This window comes from Lactuca serriola, chromosome 3, assembly GCF_051521515.1.
Source record: "Lactuca serriola cultivar US96UC23 chromosome 3, Lser_US96UC23_V15, whole genome shotgun sequence".
Classification (NCBI taxonomy): Eukaryota; Viridiplantae; Streptophyta; class Magnoliopsida; order Asterales; family Asteraceae; genus Lactuca; species Lactuca serriola.
The window spans coordinates 12,142,354-12,160,878 of record NC_136410.1 but is presented as its reverse complement, the minus strand read 5'-3'; the positions used below and the strand labels follow the sequence as shown (position 1 = coordinate 12,160,878).

General features: G+C 34.8%; 3 protein-coding genes across 6 annotated transcripts; 2 read left to right on the top strand and 1 right to left on the bottom strand.

Annotated features, from left to right (window-relative positions):
- The first annotated feature begins 1,521 nt into the window (after positions 1-1,521).
- On the top strand, positions 1,522-3,350 carry LOC145091491 (COP9 signalosome complex subunit 5a-like). Its single transcript, XM_079029227.1, has 6 exons — positions 1,522-1,983; positions 2,116-2,397; positions 2,483-2,630; positions 2,719-2,801; positions 2,894-2,971; positions 3,088-3,350. The coding sequence occupies exons 1-6, from the start codon at positions 1,579-1,581 to the stop codon at positions 3,175-3,177; spliced, it is 1,086 nt and encodes a 361-aa protein (XP_078885353.1). The 5' UTR covers positions 1,522-1,578; the 3' UTR covers positions 3,178-3,350.
- A 1,570-nt stretch (positions 3,351-4,920) lies between these two features.
- On the top strand, positions 4,921-6,590 carry LOC145095027 (uncharacterized). Its single transcript, XM_079032972.1, has 3 exons — positions 4,921-4,939; positions 5,620-6,019; positions 6,065-6,590. The coding sequence occupies exons 1-3, from the start codon at positions 4,921-4,923 to the stop codon at positions 6,588-6,590; spliced, it is 945 nt and encodes a 314-aa protein (XP_078889098.1).
- A 534-nt stretch (positions 6,591-7,124) lies between these two features.
- On the bottom strand, positions 7,125-12,789 carry GC6 (golgin Putative 6). 4 transcript variants are annotated; one of them, XM_079029224.1, is made up of 19 exons: positions 12,666-12,789; positions 12,296-12,370; positions 12,156-12,208; positions 11,491-11,618; positions 11,365-11,414; positions 10,839-10,985; positions 10,667-10,740; positions 10,529-10,598; positions 10,386-10,439; positions 10,192-10,287; positions 10,032-10,082; positions 9,854-9,940; positions 9,647-9,760; positions 9,492-9,563; positions 9,210-9,395; positions 9,000-9,103; positions 8,812-8,860; positions 7,902-8,738; positions 7,125-7,816 (listed from the first exon to the last, which is right to left on the bottom strand). In XM_079029224.1, exons 2-19 carry the CDS (start codon positions 12,314-12,316, stop codon positions 7,280-7,282), a joined length of 2,730 nt encoding a protein of 909 aa, XP_078885350.1. In that variant the 5' UTR covers positions 12,317-12,370; positions 12,666-12,789; the 3' UTR covers positions 7,125-7,279. The 4 variants fall into 4 exon arrangements, with proteins under 4 accessions (XP_078885350.1, XP_078885349.1, XP_078885351.1 ...); XM_079029223.1 differs by lacking the exon at positions 12,666-12,789 and adding an exon at positions 12,564-12,654; XM_079029225.1 differs by lacking the exon at positions 12,666-12,789 and adding an exon at positions 12,479-12,533.
- Between the last annotated feature and the right edge of the window lie 5,736 nt (positions 12,790-18,525).

The window sequence follows — 18,525 nt, the reverse complement described above, 5'->3', positions numbered from 1 at the left end:
GAAATAGAGAGAAATGTGTGTTATTTTATTTTTATTTTTTAAGTTATAAATAATAATAAATATTATTAGAACAATCGAAAAAATATCTAAGGGTATTATGGTCATTTCGAATATGTGGCATACTAAAATCACAATAAAATCATCTCTTAAGGATGGAGCGTGCAAGTTGAGGGACGGCCTGAATTAATTTCTAAAAACTTAGATTAAACGTGTCTTTTGGCACCTACATGAGGGATAATTCGTGTAAATTACTCTATATATTAAACTCATAATTTTGCATGCAGCGGAGTGCAGCGGCGTCACTACATTTTGTAAATTGAATTTTGATGATTGTATTGATAAAAGTTAGGTATCGTTGTATTTTTGGTAGATAAATATACAAGGTTGATACGATTGAGAAAACAATCGATGGATAAGGTAAACACGAAAGTTTATAAGTCGAGGGGATGAAAATAATATTTTACAAAGTTCATAGCCGAGGGGTCAAAGTAACATTTGACAGAGTGGATGTGGTGATAACTCTAGGAAGATCATATTAAATGAATTATGAAGGTGAAACATGAAACTTTAGAAAAATGGAGGAATGAAATTAACATTTTAGAAATTTCTAAGTCGAGAGAGTGAAAGTCTGAAAGTAACATTTTATAAACTAGAGGACTGAAAAGTGTCATTTAACACAATTGAATAGGGCAAGTGTTAATGGAAACATTTACCAAATGTACCACTGTCTAACCTCAATTTGTACGGTCGAATGAAAACGTTTTATATGTGACCAAACTCATATGTAGGAAACATACATAAAAATAAAAACGAAAAAGTACACAAAATTTATGTTGAAACGTAAAGAAAGTCATATTTATATCGACACGTACATAAATATAAGCAAGCAAAATTATTTTTATTAAGTTAACGAATGGAAGTTCAAATAATTAAAAAGATATTATATGTGACCGGATTCATACGTAGGAGTCCATAAAAATAAGCACGAAAACAGGTCGATCGTAGAAAAACTCGAGTTTATAATGACACCTACATAAAAAAACAAGTAACGAAAGTTCTAAATTTACGTCGAAATGTTAATCACCTTCAATTTATACAGACACATATATAAAATTAAGCACGTAAAAGATTTTTTTATAAGTTAACAAACAAAATAAGTAAATAATATTATTTTTATTAAGTTAACGAACAAAAGTTCAAATAATTAAAAAGATATTATATATGATCTGAATCATACGTAGAAACGACGTGGCATCCATAAAATAAGCACATAAACATTTAAAAAAAATCGAAACATAGATAAATTCGAGTTTATAACGACACATACATAAAAAAAACAAAGTAAATTTTTTTTTAAATTTAAATCGAAATGTTAATCATATAATTTAAATTATATGGACACAAAGAAAGTTTTAATGAACGCTTTATTTTAATGATGTATGATTAAGATTTAAAAAATATGAAAAAAAAAACAAAAATTGTTTTAAGTTTTTTATTTAATTTGCCGAAGCATAATAGAACTTTAAAAGCAGGGAAAAGGTACAGGTTCACCACTTTCGAACCCCCGAGGTCTCTACGATGGATCCCTACTCCTTCTCCTCATCGGCGGCCATGGCTCAGCAGACATGGGAACTCGAAAACAACATCGTAACAATGGAAGCCCCGCAGTCTTCCGAATCTGATGCCATCTTTTACTACGACGAGTCCGCTCAGTCCAAGTTCCAGCAAGAAAAACCGTGGTCCAACGACCCTCACTACTTCAAACGTGTCAAAGTCTCTGCTCTAGCCTTACTCAAGATGGTCGTTCATGCTCGCTCTGGTGGCACCATCGAGGTCATGGGCCTTATGCAAGGGAAGACAGATGGTGATGCTATTATCGTAATGGACGCCTTTGCCTTGCCGGTTGAAGGAACGGAAACTAGGGTTAATGCTCAGGCCGATGCCTATGAGTATATGGTTGATTACTCTCAGACTAATAAACAGGTTAGTTTCAATTTTGATTCAATTTTCGTTGATCGTCCATTATGGATTTAGAATTCGAAAAACCCTAACCCTTAAATCCCAAATTCTTGTAAGACTACATAGTTTAAATCTAATTGGGATACTGTGTTGTAGGCAGGAAGATTAGAAAACGTTGTTGGGTGGTACCATTCACATCCTGGTTATGGATGCTGGTTGTCCGGCATTGATGTTTCAACACAAATGCTCAACCAACAGTTTCAGGAGCCGTTTTTGGCAGTTGTTATCGACCCAACAAGAACTGTTTCTGCTGGAAAAGTTGAGATTGGAGCATTCAGGACATACCCAGAGGGATATAAGCCACCAGATGAGCCTGTATCTGAATATCAGACAATCCCTCTTAACAAGATAGAAGATTTTGGTGTCCATTGCAAACAGGTGAGTCATATCATACAGTTGATTGATTGATGATGTTTTGATTTGATCCTCTAGCATTGACTTTTTCTTTTTTTGGTTAAAACAGTATTACTCATTGGACATCACTTATTTCAAGTCATCTCTTGATTGTCACTTGTTGGATCTTCTTTGGAATAAGTATTGGGTGAATACCCTTTCTTCTTCTCCTTTACTTGGGAATGGTGACTATGTTGCAGGACAAATATCAGATCTTGGTACACACTTATCATACTTAAAAGATAATGTGCTTCTTGTTTAGAATTCTAATATGGTTTTTTACCTTTTTACCCTTTTGCCACTCAGCTGAAAAACTGGAGCAAGCAGAAGGTCAATTGTCCCACTCACGTTTCGGTCCTCTCATAGCACCACCTCAAAGAAAGAAAGAGGTCAGTGGGTAGCAGCATGTTCTTTGTATTTTGCATATTTTTATACATGAATATGAAGTTTAATACGATTCATATTTATTCATCAATTACAGGAAGAATCACAGCTTGCGAAGATTACACGCGATAGTGCAAAGATAACTGTGGAACAGGTTCATGGTTTGATGTCACAGGTGGGAATGGGGTTACTCTCTTTCAATCACATTATTGAAAGAATTTAGGTTTTGATTTGTGAGTGCTACAAATGGTCTTTCTGACACTTAGTTTTTTTTTGGGGGGTAATTGTCAGGTGATCAAGGACATTCTGTTTAATTCGGTTAGGCAATCAAACAAATCTCAGGGAGAGTCAACAGGGCCCGAGCCTATGGTTCAATCTTGAAGATGCTCTCTTTCTTGATATTATGATTGCTTTACTTGAGAGATGCTGCATTACTTTTCTTTTTACTCATCAGTTTTGTTGCTTATTCATACTAATGTGAATGTCCTTGATATTTCTCTTCTATTTGGGTTTTAAAATGTGAAAATTAGCTTATAGCTTCATTTTTTGGTAAAGTTTCATGGGTGATTCTTCAGTGAGTGGCTGGCAATCTTGATCCATTTTGCTAGAAATAGGTAATTTGGGTCTTTGTTTTTTTTTTTTTTTCTATCGATACAAAGTCAAATAAATAGGTAAAAGCTTTGAAAACTAAAATACTTAAACTGAGATGATGACACAAATTGTCGACCTTTATATATCGTTATTTAAAAATGTGGATTTTGTATGGGTTTAGGAATGTAGTGCTGGATAAATTAGAGGTTGTAATTGGCATGGTGAATATGGATTTTTAAGTACATTGTTATTTTGGCTTTTGAACTTAAATTTGGTTAAATTGGATGATTACCATTTTATTTGGTGTTAAATTAATTAAGACTTAAGAGGATTAAGAGGTGTTGGGATAAGTTTCCTGAATTGTTGGGCTTAATCTAAGTTTCCAGTTGTGTGAGAAATGAGAAAAGAATCAAAGATGATAAAACAGGTCTTTTTGATTGAAACACTTGAAATTATACAACTTTTGTGGTTCAAATGAGAAGAAGAAAATAGAAATTAATGAAAATCTAAGGTATGAGGTGTTTACCCTCAAGCATCTTCTGTTCATAGGACCTTGATTTCATTATTTGTATCGAGTTTGTGGGTCTATATTGTCATATCAAGGAAACTCTTATTTTGATGATAGTTGAGGAGAATTAGTTTTTTGAAAGTTAAACCTTGAATTAACCATAGTTTGGTAGGTAGTGTATGAAAAGAATAAGTTTCAAGTTGAAGGCCTTTCGTAGGGTTGGTGACAGTCAGTTAGGAGAGCACCAAAGTGTGTGTGTGTGTGTGGAAGGGAAAAAGAAAGTTGAGAGAGTTGTAAGGAAAATCGTATTTGGTGTTAGAAGTTAGAAAGGAAACATTAAAATCAAGCAGTGAAAGCCTCTTGGTAAGAACGTATTGCTTTTGTGTTTCTTGGTTGGAATTAGATTGAAATTGGGAATTTATCATTAAAAAAAAAAAAAAAAAAAAAAAAAAAAAAAAAAACCAGTTATACTGAAATTTGATTGACAAATTGGAGATTTGGAGGTGCTAGAACTATGTTTATAATTAATGTTTATTATCCATTGAAAGAAACGATTGCAAGCTGGTTTCCAAGTTGAGACGATGAAGTAGTAAAAACCAAGCTTCATATATTTTAATGATGATTTGGGATTAGTGTTAGAACAATGTTTACAGATGGCTTGTGGATGATGATTCTGAGGCACGAAACAAGATGGTGTACATATCATACCATACCATTTGATTTTGATGGATGGAATGGATTGATTGTTAAGGCAGAGTACAAGATGGTGTGCTATTTCATGGTACGATGATCATACATGGCTTCTTAGCCCCTACCAATCCCCTTTCTTGTTTTTGGGTTGTGTTGTGGCTTATTTAATAGGTTGATCAAGGAACACTTGGGGAGAGCCAAAGGAGCTAGATCTCTATGTGATGTTTTCAGGATTTAATGAGGTGTGATCATTATGTTGATTCTTCAACCGTCATTGATGTGACTACATAGAAAACAATAATGCATATCTGCCCCACAACATTGTACTACTTTCAATGTCTTTATTTGCAACAGGTTAAGTATTTATTGCCTATCATTTCATGTATTCATATGTATGCTGCCTGTAGTCAGGCTTCTAAATATTTCATATCTGACATGACATAACGACAAGTTTAAACCTCAGGCTTTTATAATTTAAAGCACAACTCAAATCAACATTTTTGTATACATTAACAAATAGAAATCACATAATTATAGATTATATAAAGTATAACTGGTATTAACACTTATCAACAAAAAGTTAACACATACTCAATGGTTTCATTCCAGATCTAAACAAGTCAATAAGGTTGTTCGGTGTGGGATGCGGTTTGGAACCACGGTGCTGCCACGTGGACTGCGAACACCCCCCCCCCCCCCCCCCCAGGGCACGGTTTCGGGCGGTCAAGACCGTAGTGCGGCCATTAAAGACCACGTCCTCTGATTGGTTGCTGCATTTCCTTTTGACCGTTGAAAGATTCGTGTAATTTATTTATTTATTTTTAACCATTTACTCCATATATATATATATATATATATATATATATATATATATATATATATATATATATATATATATATATATATATAACCTAGCAAAGAAAAAACACCAGTCAGAAACACCAACACACCAATACCTTCATTTGATCAACCGATTTTCTCACCTCCGTATTACCACTACGGAGGTATGTTTCTGTATTTTCCACAATGACCAGCACAACCCCAACCACAAACACCACCACTACCACAACCCGACTCAGATTTTAATCCATTTGATTTTTTGTCCCAACCCGAGTTTGTTCAACAAACACAAACACAACCAGAAACAGTCGTTTCTGATTCTAAACCGGAATTCGTTACAGAAACTCAGCCCACTCGAGCAGCAACTAAAAGAAAAGAGAAGGCGGAGGCTAGATGTTGGGAACCTTTGGAAGCGTTAGTGTTGGCACAATCTTGGATTGATATTTCAGAAGATGCGACGGTTGGAAAAGACCAAAAGCATGACCGCTTTTGGATTCGCGTTTTACACAGGTTCCATAAAGGAATGAACCGTGGAGAATACCGTTCAAAACATCAAGTGTACTCCAAATGGGGGAAGATGAACAAGGAAGTCATGTAGTTTAATGACTTGTGGAACAACATGAAACGTTAATGGAAAAGTGGAGAAAGCGATGAAGTCATTTTGAAGAAAGCGTTGAAAGTGTATCAAAAAGAAAATCTGAAGGCTTTCAAGTTTCTTGAAGTTTGGAATTTTTTGAAAGATAACAGGAAATGGCTGAGTAGCAAAACATTTTACCAACATATCAAAAGTGGGTTAAAACGCAACAGAACATCTGAGTACGACCACACTACATCAGATGCTCGTGTTCAATTTGATCTGAACGAAGATGAACCGGTTCCAGTTTCACCACCTTCCCGACCATTGGGAAGAGACAAATCAAAAAGCAAAGGCAAAGACAAAGCGTCGGATTCAGATGATTTGAAAGAAATGGGAACCGACATGAAGGGTATAAAAAACAGAATGTACAAGATTTTGAAAATTGCTTCTGAAAGAGAGTTTCGGAAACAAAGGGTGAGCGACATGCGAATACTAGTGATGGACACGTCGAATATGACCGGGGCCGAGCTTGAAGTAGTTTTGACGATGAAGGAGGAAGTGAAAAACCGTTACATCAATCGTGACTAATTTCTAGTTTTTTTTTTTCTTCAAGTTTTTAATCGTTTCGTGTGTGTGTGTGTTTTTTTAAGGTGTAGGTTTTATGTTTCTACTTTGTTTTTCTAAAATTTTAGGGTTTTTTTTTTTAAATTAAGTAATGTATGGTATTTGTATTTTTAATTAATGAAATATTATGTTTTTAAAATTATGTTTTTTTTATTAAAAAAATAAGTTTTATTAAAATTAAAATAGTTAACAAAAAAAAAACTAAAACTAAAACTGTGGCACCACTCCCTTAGTGTGGCAAGAAACCACACTTGAGTGGTAAAAAATGACATGGTATGTAACAGGAGAGGGAGTACGGTTTCGGCGGCACTACACCCTCCAGCCTAAGTAAGACAGTAAAAAAAACATGCCTTGGAAAAATAAACTCATGCCTTAGGCACGCATCCCGCCTAACATCATTGTCATATACGAAGTAGTTCGTTAAAAAAAATGACGTTATGATTTATGTTTATTGGCATATGTATAGCTATTATAATCACTTTATACTCGCATCCTATATACAGTTCGATAGATTTAGTCTGATTTATTAAGTTAAACAAAGTGATACACTTTTCCAACATCATCTGTACACATCCACGATCCACCCACAAAAATAAAAATAACAAGTCTCTTTGTTGTTTACTTAAATCAACAGAACAATAACGATACAAACATCAATCTTCTTCATCATCGTCATCATCATCATCATCATTGAGTGCTCCTGCATCATCCCCAATACCTTCAAGCAAAGCATCAACATCCTGACCCAACTCCATCAACCTGGCACTCAATTTCTCCACTTTACTCTGTTCTTGTCCAAGACAAACAAGCAGATCACTCAGCTCCCCTTCACTCTCCTTCTGCGCCTCTTCCCTCGCCTCCTCTTTTATCTTCTCAACATCCACACCCACACCACCACTCTTCATTTCCAACTGATAATTCGCTTGTTCCAAGCTGTTATACGCATCCGAAAGACTCTTCAAATCCGTCTCCATTTTTTCTGCCATGTTTTTATAAGTCAACGCCTCACTCTCAATGTTTGACTTTTCACTTTTCACCATTTCCAGCCTCTGCGACACTTCTTCAAGGTCCCTTCTCAGTGTCTCTATTTGCACCCTCTCCGACCCCCCACCACCACTACATCTACTCTCACCGCCTCCACCCGTGCTTGCTAGCTCCTCAGCTAATGTCGAGTTTCTATTCAGAAGATCCTGTTCACAGAAATTACCATTTTACCCTTACATTCCATACATATATATTATTCATTAAACAGCATCTAGATCTACTAGGGTGTACCTGTATCTCAGAGCATTGCTTCTCCACAAAGGCTTTGAGCCGCTTGATATAATCCCCATCCTTCTCGTCTTTTTTCTGTTCCAATTCAGCGGGGACCACCGACACATTACTCTTTGGATGACTATATATTTTCACAATATTATCTCTAATCTCACCTTCCAGCTTCTTAATAAAATCAACAAACTGAGAATCAAACATGGAGGAAAGCATCGGATGATCATCATTTCGGTTAATATCATTCGTCTCATTTTCTTCAATATCCTCCATTTCCGCCATACTATTAGCGTTTGACCGGGTCAACGGTTTGCGTTGCTGAGCTGGCTTTGCAGACGAAAACAAGAAGCTTTTTTGCATCTCATCAAGCTTCAAAAAGTAAGAAGTCAACCCGACTTTTTGGCTTATGGCATCGACAATGGCAAAAGCGTCTTTTCCGGGTTCGTTGCTTTTATTATAAATAGCACATTCGCCTAAAACAGCAGCTGCTAAACCCCTTGCACAGACTGTTGTGTCAGTGTTTGATACTAACTCGATTAAATATGTTAAATGAGGACGTGAATCAAGAAAAGATTGGACTGCATTTGGGCAATCAGAAAGCCATGTCACCAGAAGTTTTAGAATTATGGGTTGGAAATAGGAGTTTCTTGGAGTTGTTGATTTTCCATCTTTGCCCTTCTTGGAAGATGCAAGAGCCAAGTATTTTACCATACGGTGTAGTAGTGGTTCTGGGGAGCCTAATGAGGGCATTGATGACTCCAGTTCAATTTGTAAAACTTTTTCTTTGCATTGAATATTATCCTTCATTACATAAGAAAGAACACTAGCAGCTCTGCAACTTGTCTGTGAGATATAAACCATATGTTATTCATAAAATGATAATTTAAAATAGAGCATATGTTATGTTATATTATACCTCAAGGTCACCATCATGTTCACTCATCGCAAGGCCATGCAATAGCATGCTGCAACATAAAACAAAAGTTCATAAAGATTGATATGAGAGGATTTTTTTTTTTTATAAAAAAAATGAATATATATATATATATATATATATATATATATATATATATATATATATATATATATATATATATAAAATACCTTCCAAAGGACATGTTTATGTCCTCTTCGAATCTGGCATTGGTTATTGACATAGGCTGAGGGATTAAAGTAGAAGCTAACATTTTTTGACCATCGCTATTTTTCTGATTAAAAGAAAAAAAGAGAGATAGGAAGTGAGTTTGGTTATTTGATAATAATAATAATAGTGAGAATATTTTGTTTTATAAAAAAAAAAAAAGAAAAAAGAACCTCGCAGAAGTTCTTGAAAACATAATCTGCAGCTATAAATTCTTGCATGCTTGAAGTTCGTAAGATGATTCTAAGGATTGAGTTGAGAGCTGGCTCAGTTTCAGGCTCATCACCAAGAGATTTGCTTGCAAGGGCTTCAAGATTCTTATGGTGTCCAGAAATGAGATCACCTATGCATTCAAAGGCCTGACCATGTTTCTTTCTATTACATCAACTCATTTTATTTTTTTCTTATTTAATCATAAAAATAAAATCTCACATGGAAAGAGTTAGTTATCTTACCGCACAACGTACAGCAACAGGTGCCCATTGACTTTCAACACCCAGCATTAGTAGATGCTCCAAAACATTTCTCTACAAATAATAAATGAAAGAAAAAAGATGCATAAACTCTATTTTTATCTTTATGAAAATAAATAAAAAGATATAAAATTAACCTGGACAAGAACTGTTTTGTTTGTCAATCTATTGTTGTTGCTCCCAGGATCGGTTTCCAGACCTCCACTCACCAGCAACCTAACTGTTTCCAACCCACTCAGTAGATTGATTGTCTACAGACACCAATTACAAACTTTAAAACCATGTTTACAAAGGTAAATGATATGCTAAATAAACTGATAAGTACTTAATGTATGAGTAATGACCTTTTGCTGAGTAAAGCTGTATGTGGTTCCTCTTAGCTTCAAAATTGATATTATCGAGTCAAAGCCTATAGTCTCCCTCAGCAACACCTACACAACCTCTTTAAACTGGTAAAAAGAAACAAAATGAATAAAAAAAAACCTTCACTGCAGTAAATCTTTTAAAAAAAGAAACCCAAACCTGATTTGATGCGTTGTTACGAAGGAGATTGTTTAACAATTCAAGACAATCCTGTGAGGTTACAAAAATATTGGAACAAATTCAAAATTCTGGCATAACAAGTTGAACAAAAACAACAGGAAACCATTGATGGTATAGAGTCAACTAAATGACTAATCACCTGGACAACAACACCCCCTTCTGAACCTCCCTCTTCTTTAATGATACTGAAAATCTTCTCAAAAGCACCCTCAAAAACCAAGATTTTTTGGATTTCCTAGTATACCAATCAAAGGACATTAGACAGGAAACAGAGAGTAATGTAACTTTATTGTTAAATAAAGAATTTAGCACTAAATAGGGGAAAAAGATTACCTCTGCTTCACGAGTCAAGTAGGTGAGAAGTAACAAGGCCTCATTCCGTATGACCTACAAGGCAATCAACATAGTGTTTAAGGATAAAAGAAACATTAAACATCATATAAATTAAAGATTTCAACAGATATACCAGTTCATACCTCCCGATCCATAAGCATATCCATAAGCCGAGTTATACCACGGGGGATTGTAAGAATGACTTCCTGTAACCTGAAGGGGACCTCAGTATATGATATAAAAGGTAAAAAGAAGAAAGAAAAAGAGGGTAGGACACATACCTAATGGGAGAATTTGTTAAAAGGGCAGTCAAAAGTTGAAGTGTATAATATCTTATATAGAAGTCATCCTCTCCCTGTAAACATACTTGATTACAAATCACAGACCATGGAACAAAAAAAAAATCAAGAATTCATTGTCTGAGGTGAATATGATCAAGATTAGAAGCCTTACAAGCAAGCTTAAAAGAAGAGAAATGCTTTGTCCATCTCTTGATAGAAGATCAGTGTTCATCAAAGCTGGTTGAACCTCATTTGCACGCAGTTTTGCATGAGCAATCGGTGTTAAGGCACTCACAAGAGTTTCTAGAGCCCCCCGAACCTTTGACAATAAATCAATATATAGCTTTATTAATTGAAAGTGGTTACACCATAAATATGATTTAAAAGAAAACATAAAGAGGAGATGACACGTGCCACACACACCCACAGTTCCAAGACTATGTGTTTCCTAGACACTTGCCTACTTGCAGTTTCTATTTGTTATCGACTAATTCTTAGATGCATATATCAAATGAAAAACAGCATAATCTCAATAAGTGGCTACTCAACTAACTCATTAGGGACTACAATGCTATTATTTGGAAATAATTTGTACTCCAATATGAAACAGGACAAAAGATATCATATTCTATAAGAGTGTAGCATATAACTGCTAGATATCCACCAAAAAAGAAAAGCTGTTGGAGAAGCCTTCAAACCATTTCAACATCATCACGTTCCTTTAAGACACCCAATAGTACAGGAAAGCCTGCAACAGACAAGAATGGATTGTGTTATGGACAAATAAAGCCTTAGATACCAGTATAAGACCAACATATACTCACCCATTTCTCCAAAAGCCAGCTGGGCAGCATGACTTTCTGCAACAACAGATTGAAGCTCTGCCATAGCATTTCTTCTATCATCAGCCAGCTGACCATTACTTATACAATCGAGCAAGCGTTCAACATAGCTACAAATGAACATCCATCCATGAAGTACATTAGCCATGAAGGAGATAAAAAGGTATCCACAACTAATTAGATAGTAATTTAATCAGCTGCTCTATGATATAACAGGTCTGTGTTATCAAGAAATGCATGTATGTAGTGCTTCATTAACAGGATATGGTTTGATTTGTTTAAATTCAAGAGAAAAGGATAAGCAATTATGCTAGCCATTATCAGAATACTGCCCATTGTCAGTGAGAAAAAAGTAGTTAATGCGTCCATGAATTATACAATAGATAGATTGCTGAAGGTATAACAAAATATAGGAACTAGCAATAGAGTAACAATATATGATCTGCAATTGCAGGATCACACCACCACTTAAAAATGATCAAATAAAAACCAAGAATTGGCACCATTGTTTTTGGTAAAACAGAGAAAATAAGCAAAATCCCATCCACCCCAGGTTGAGCGATGAACTAGAAACCAATATATCTGAAGTGCATAAGAAGGTAAATAATCTGCTGGCTTAAACCAACAACTGGAAAAAGAAAACCAACCTATCTTCATTGGAACTTGAATTCTCGTTTCCAAACACAAGCCCAACAACTCCCTGTATACGTATAAGCTCATTGTCAGGCATGAAAACATTCAAAATAGAGCAAACAAGAACTAGAGCACTGTAATCTCATACAATTACCTTTAAATCCATCTTTTTCATTAGAACTGGAGCAGTTCGAGAATTGATCAATAACAAAGAAAAACTACTTAGAATCTGCAAAATCCATCACAAAATAGTAAAACACCCGATTAAAGAAGAACTGTTCAAAGTTAATCAGAGAATAAAGTATCAAAATTCCTCCCGAATCTTCAGATTTCGTACAGATCAATCAATCACTCAATGCAGACTAAATAAGCTCGACACGCAACGCAATAAAACTGAAAATCGATTGATATGATCGTATTACCTCTGCAGTATACGTTTACGTAATATTTGATACAATCAGCAAAAAATAGGATGATTCAAGAACTAGAAAAAGCCCTAATTATCGATATATATTAAAACGCACCTGAGAGAGTTGGAACTTGATTAGATCGTGTAGAGAGAGACCAGGAGATGGGTCAAAGGGTCGGAACACATAATCATGTTGCTCTTTCGATCCACGACCCGGGCCTTTTTCACACGTGCAGGCCCGTTTTTTGGTACAAACATTATTTGGTTTTTCAAATGCAAAGTTACCAAGGCATTTTATTGTTATTATTTTTTTAAGTTAAACTAGGGATATTTCGTGTTTCGTGGCAGGTGGAAGAAATTATTTGGTGTTCGTTATATATATATATATATATATATATATATATATATATATATATATATATATATATATATATATATATATATATATATATATATATTTGCGTGTGTAAGTTTCGTGGTGGTTAATGCTTTCGTCTTGTATATTTATATAATGTTTGGAGACAGATAAAGGAATATGGTAAAACAACATACATTTATCTCAAGAAGCAAAGCATTACATAAGTGGATGGTGGGGGGAGTAAATCAGAAGATAAACAAACATTTGAACAATCATATTTTTTAAACAAAAGAAGTTTCTTCAAACTTGTTTGAAACCAAAAACTATAAACAATTCAGTGTGGGTAACGTCCAGCTTCATTTTTGTGAGGTAGCAATGAAAAACGGCGTGACCACTGGGAACCCCCCCCCCCCCCTCCCCCCTCTCCCGTTATGTGGCTCTTTGTTGGTGTTGTAACGATCAAGAACGCACCATTTTTTTCTCCATTTTGACAGTTGAAAAACATTAACATTTTAAAAAGAAAAAAAATTACCTATAAATTTGTAAAATCGTTTATAAATTTAATCACCACTTTTCTTTCTATTCCATATACTTTCAATACATTAAAAAAATGAATTCGTTAAAAAAAAATGAATCTGATCGATGATAGTGATGACGATGATATGTTCGTCTTTATGATGTACGGATATTGCACGAATGTGCTACTATAACCAAATTCAACCTCTCTATTAATCAGATGTATGGACGTTAAACAGGGATCACAAAGAAAGGCACATACGTCTAGTTCACGATTATTTTGCGGATGATTGTGTCTACCATCTACACGATTTCAAAAGAAGGTTTCGTTTGCGGAAAAATATTTTTGTTCGGATAACCAACGCGTTGGAAAGCATTTATTGTTTTTTTTTTTTTTCAAATATAGCTTTTACATAATTTAAATACATTGTTTCTTTCAAATATAGCTTTTACATAATTTAAATACATTATTTCTTTCGAATATAACTTTTATATATTAAATATAAATTTATGTATGAATTTTTCCAAATGAGATATGATGCTAGAGGTAAGCGAGGATTCACATGGTTGCAAAAATGTGTTGCCGTAATTAAGCTTATGGCAATGTGAGAGTCGTCTAATTCGATTGACGATTATATGAGAATGTCTTAGAAAACTGTAAGAGAAAGTTTGTATAGATTGGCGATAGGTGTTGTCGAAACCTTCGGTGACGTTTATTTGTGCAAACATCCATTGAATGATATACAACAACTATATGTGGCGCATGAAGAAAGACACGATTTTTCGGGTATGCTTGGAAGCATTGATTGTACACACTAAAAATGGAGAAATTATCATGTGGCGTGGACAGGTCAGTACACAGGAGGTCATCATGGAGCGCCTTCGTTGGTATTAGAGATTGTTGATTCATAAGATTTATGGATTTGACATGCTTTTTTCGGGGTTGCGGGTTCGAACAACGACGTTAACATTCTTGATCAGTCACCAATATTTGACGATATTTTGTTAGGAAAGCCATCAAATGCTCATTTCACAGTGAATGGAAATGAATATAAGTTTGGGTATTACCCTACGGATGGAATATATCCAGCATATTCTACATTCGTGAAGGCGTTTTGACACCCAGTGGAACCAAGAGACAATTTTTTCAAGAGAAAACAAAAAGGAGCACGTAAGGATTTGGAACATGTTTTTGGAGTTCTAAAGTCGAAATGACACATAGTTGAACATGCAGTACTACCATATAGGTTAGACGTTCTACAAGATATTATGTATACATGTATCATAATGCATAACATGATGGTTGAAGATAAAAGACGAAATATTGTGAAGTATTCGGCTTCAGAGCCTATGCGCATGCAAGTTCAACCCAGTACAGCGAAATATTTACATAGGCTCGTAGCTCTTCAATACGCACGAAAACACAAGCAACTTCGAGTATATCTGGTTGATTTTATGTACAATGGAAATGAAAATGAATAAATTAGGGGCAAAATGTATAATTTTTTTTTGTTTTTAAATGTTGTTTTTTGTTGTAATGTTTTTTTAGAATTTTAAATGTTATGTTTAATTAAAAAATTAGGTTTTATTTAAATAACATGTTTTAATTAATTTTGTGTTTATAAATATAAAAAATTAAATCGAAAAAAAATGATGACATGGAGTGTTATAACTAGTTGTCAATTTCCTTCATTTGGTGTTATAGCAACATATTGACATGGCATGTGAGGTGGCAACTTTTGGGTGTGATAACTAGTTACACACACCAACTAGTCTAACGCAGTAATACAAAACAAATTGGAAATTACTTACAGGAAAATATAATTAAAATGTGTTAGTTTGTCTAGGTTTTGGATTTAGAGTTTTGGTTGGGACACGGTGCGGTCTATTGGTGTTCGCGGCGCAGTGGCCGCCATAGCCCCAAAACCCTAGGACTTGGGCTTTGTGCCCTATTTAAACAATACTAACCCCTATGGTTTCTGTAAACTTTAGTTTCCTTCTTCCAAGACGAAACCATAGCCCTCATCTTGCTTAATAGAAAGTTTTGAAGCTTTAAAGGAGTTTTTGAAGACGAAAGAGAGCTTGTAAATCTTGGAGAGGTTGGCTATAGAGAAGTTTCCACCTTTTAGTCTCTCCTTCTGCATTGTAAGTGACAAAGTTTACTGTTTTATTTGGTTTTATGCATAGATATAGGATCTATCTTGGTTTTTGGTCATTTTTTGTCATTTTGACCTTATGTTCCTGGATTTTGAGCAACTCCAAAACTTTGGACAGAAAATATGCATGTTTCCCTACTTTAGAAAGAATAAAAACGAGTGTGATTGGTTTCTTTTGCAACCATGCAAAAGACTATCAACTTAAATGGACTTAATCAAGTTAGGGTTGCAGATTAGGATGAATTTTAGCCCTTGGAATGGTAATGTTGGATACTTTATCCATTAATTCACTAAAAAGAATTAGATCCGAAGATATGAGCCTTGATCTGTATAGATTAAGTGCTTAATGAATTAAGTGTCTTGTCAAGGGAACTGCGGAAAGGATTGGGAAATTCCACAACATGGGAATTAGATGGTATCCACGATTGTTTTTATGCAAGAAGGATGTTCAAAGGAATGTACTTTGAATACGAGACTTCATGACTATAGAATTGTCTTGTAACAATCTCCAATAAAGTATTTTGTAATTTCATTGGCCGAGTCTTGGTGACTTTTGTGCCATGACATTACGAAATGACTGTTGCATAAAAAGTTAGAATCTAACATATTCTAGTGGTGGGGAGAATTTTGTATTCTTCCACTAATGGATTAGGAATTTATGAAATGAGTGTGATTGAAAATGTTATTCAATTATACTATTTCACAAAGTAAGGATCATAGGTAAACATAGTGTGCATGCTAAGAGCATGGGACAATTGTTGTTATAATTCAAGTAAGAAGTTGATTACCCGAAACAACAAATAATGAATAATCAATATGGTGATTAAATAAAATGTTTTATTTATACCCAAAGATTGGGGCCATATGGGATTAGTATTCTTGTGTTTCACTTTGCATGTTTTGACTTCCCGAATAATAAGATTATTCAAACTCTCCACAGTCGCTCATTTTTTGGAAGTAGGAATGAAAGAAGACTGTCATGAATCTGACTGTAGACTGTCTAAAGTGTTTTAGACATAGCAAAAGTTTGCTGCAGGGTTCATGAGTGCTGCTATAAGATTAGAGTATGGGATTAAACCCACGCTCACTTGGATCACTTCATAGATTTTATCACGAGTGATTGGTGAGATGATAATATCTTATATTCTTGAAACCGAGATGTGTGAGTTGTATCTTGCAAGTCGGTTACACATTGATAATATGTAAACATACCAGTAACTTGGTGTTATAAAACATATTGTTGTGTATGATTCGGTGAGTGAGTGCAAGCGAGCATTGAGTCGAAGTTTATTTGTTCCTTTTACCTAAAGTAGGATAAAAGAGATATCTGTGGGCCCCTCGATGATTTAGTGATGATACCCTAAGCGCTTGGCCAAGCCGGGACTAATTTGATGTGTTCAATTGTAGTCTGTTGTCAGTCGTCGTAAATCAGAAATTGGGAAACATCACATAGACAGAGAGAATGATTTAAATCCATGTCTCAGTCTATACAATATCTAGAATGGAAGAATATATGATCCCTTATCTAAAGGACGCGTATCTGATAAGATCAGAGTTGACAGTGGCTTTTGAAAGCTACGATTGCGGATCCGGATCTGAAGTCATACGCAGAATAGTTATTAGACTTATCCAAGTGGGAGACTGTTGGATTAGTGTCTAAGTCCATAACTATTTTGGTATGTGCTTGACCCGATGGTGCATGGTCCTTTTGGGTTGCCTTCACCAATGCAACTTAATAGGATGAATTATGGAGAGAGAGAGAGAGAAGATTAATTATGATTTATTAATATATTATGAGAATAATATATTAAAGGAGAAATCATATTGTTTAATTAATATTAGTCAATAATTAATTAAGAATTAAATTTGTGGCTAAAAGACATTAGTTAAACTTAAGGGACTAGAACTGTTAATTGTATGATAGTTGAATATGATGGGTTTGAGCCATAAGAATTTTCCTATGTGCACATGCAAACCCTAATTGCTTGGATTTAGGTTTCTCTAATTGAACATGCATTGAATCCAAGACTTACAATACTAGATCTAATGTAAACAATTGAATCTAATCATATGAATTGGAATCTAGAACAACACCTTAAATTACTTGCTTGATACTTCTTCTTCTTGGAGCTTAGAGTCACAATTGTCACTCCTCTAATGGCTTACAAACACCAACTAGCAAGAAGATGATTTGAGAGAAGGAGAGAGGTGAGAAATCGGCTCTAGGGTTTCCTGAAAGATAGATTGGCCGATTTGTCTAACCCTAAGGGTCTATTTATACTATGAGCTCCTAGGGTTTCACCTTAAACCCTAATTGGATAACTTAGCCTCAAAGCAATCCAAAGATCCTTCTAGATAAGGCCTTGGACGATTTTTAAGATATCCATATCCTTAAAATCGTCCCTTCCCATATCCATAAGGATTCATAGCCCTAAACACAACTATCACACATTTGACAATTTATGCCCCTTTATTCAATTAATCTCTTTAAGTCACCAAATTAATTCTTAATTAATTTATGACTTATATCAATCAAATAATATTATTATTCCTTTAACATATTATTCTTATAATACATTAATAATAATAATAATATCTCTTCTCTCTATATAAATCATCTTGTCAAGTTGCTATGGTGAAGGCAACCCAAAAGGACCATGCACAACCGTGTCAAGTACTTACCAAATATAGTTACAGCCTTAGACACTAATCCAACAGAATATTAGGCTAATGGACTCCATATTAGAGGGGTGGACGAATTCTATGGGGAAACCCATTAGAAATCGTCCTAGGCCTCTAAGGAGGGAGTCCATGGGTTGCTTAGGGCCTAAGCAGTCAAATTAGGGTTTCGTTGTTAGATAACCCTAATAGCCTCACTATTTAAGGACCCTTAGGGCACCAAAAACGTGGCCAACTAATTCCTTAGGGTTTCTACACGTTTTTGG

Bases quoted from the DNA above. Each gene is read 5' to 3' on its own strand.
- LOC145091491 (XM_079029227.1), top strand. From the start codon at position 1,579: ATGGATCCCTACTCCTTCTCCTCATCGGCGGCCATGGCTCAGCAGACA. The intron at 2,631-2,718 runs GTACACACTTAT...TTTGCCACTCAG, and splicing joins AGGACAAATATCAGATCTTG to CTGAAAAACTGGAGCAAGCA. The intron at 2,802-2,893 runs GTCAGTGGGTAG...CATCAATTACAG, and splicing joins CACCTCAAAGAAAGAAAGAG to GAAGAATCACAGCTTGCGAA.
- LOC145095027 (XM_079032972.1), top strand. The intron at 6,020-6,064 runs GTAGTTTAATGA...TTAATGGAAAAG, and splicing joins AAGATGAACAAGGAAGTCAT to TGGAGAAAGCGATGAAGTCA.
- GC6 (XM_079029224.1), bottom strand. From the start codon at position 12,316: ATGAAAAAGATGGATTTAAAG. The intron at 9,396-9,491 runs GTAAGATAACTA...AAACATGGTCAG, and splicing joins CTGTTGCTGTACGTTGTGCG to GCCTTTGAATGCATAGGTGA. The intron at 7,817-7,901 runs GTACACCCTAGT...TTCTGTGAACAG, and splicing joins AGCAATGCTCTGAGATACAG to GATCTTCTGAATAGAAACTC.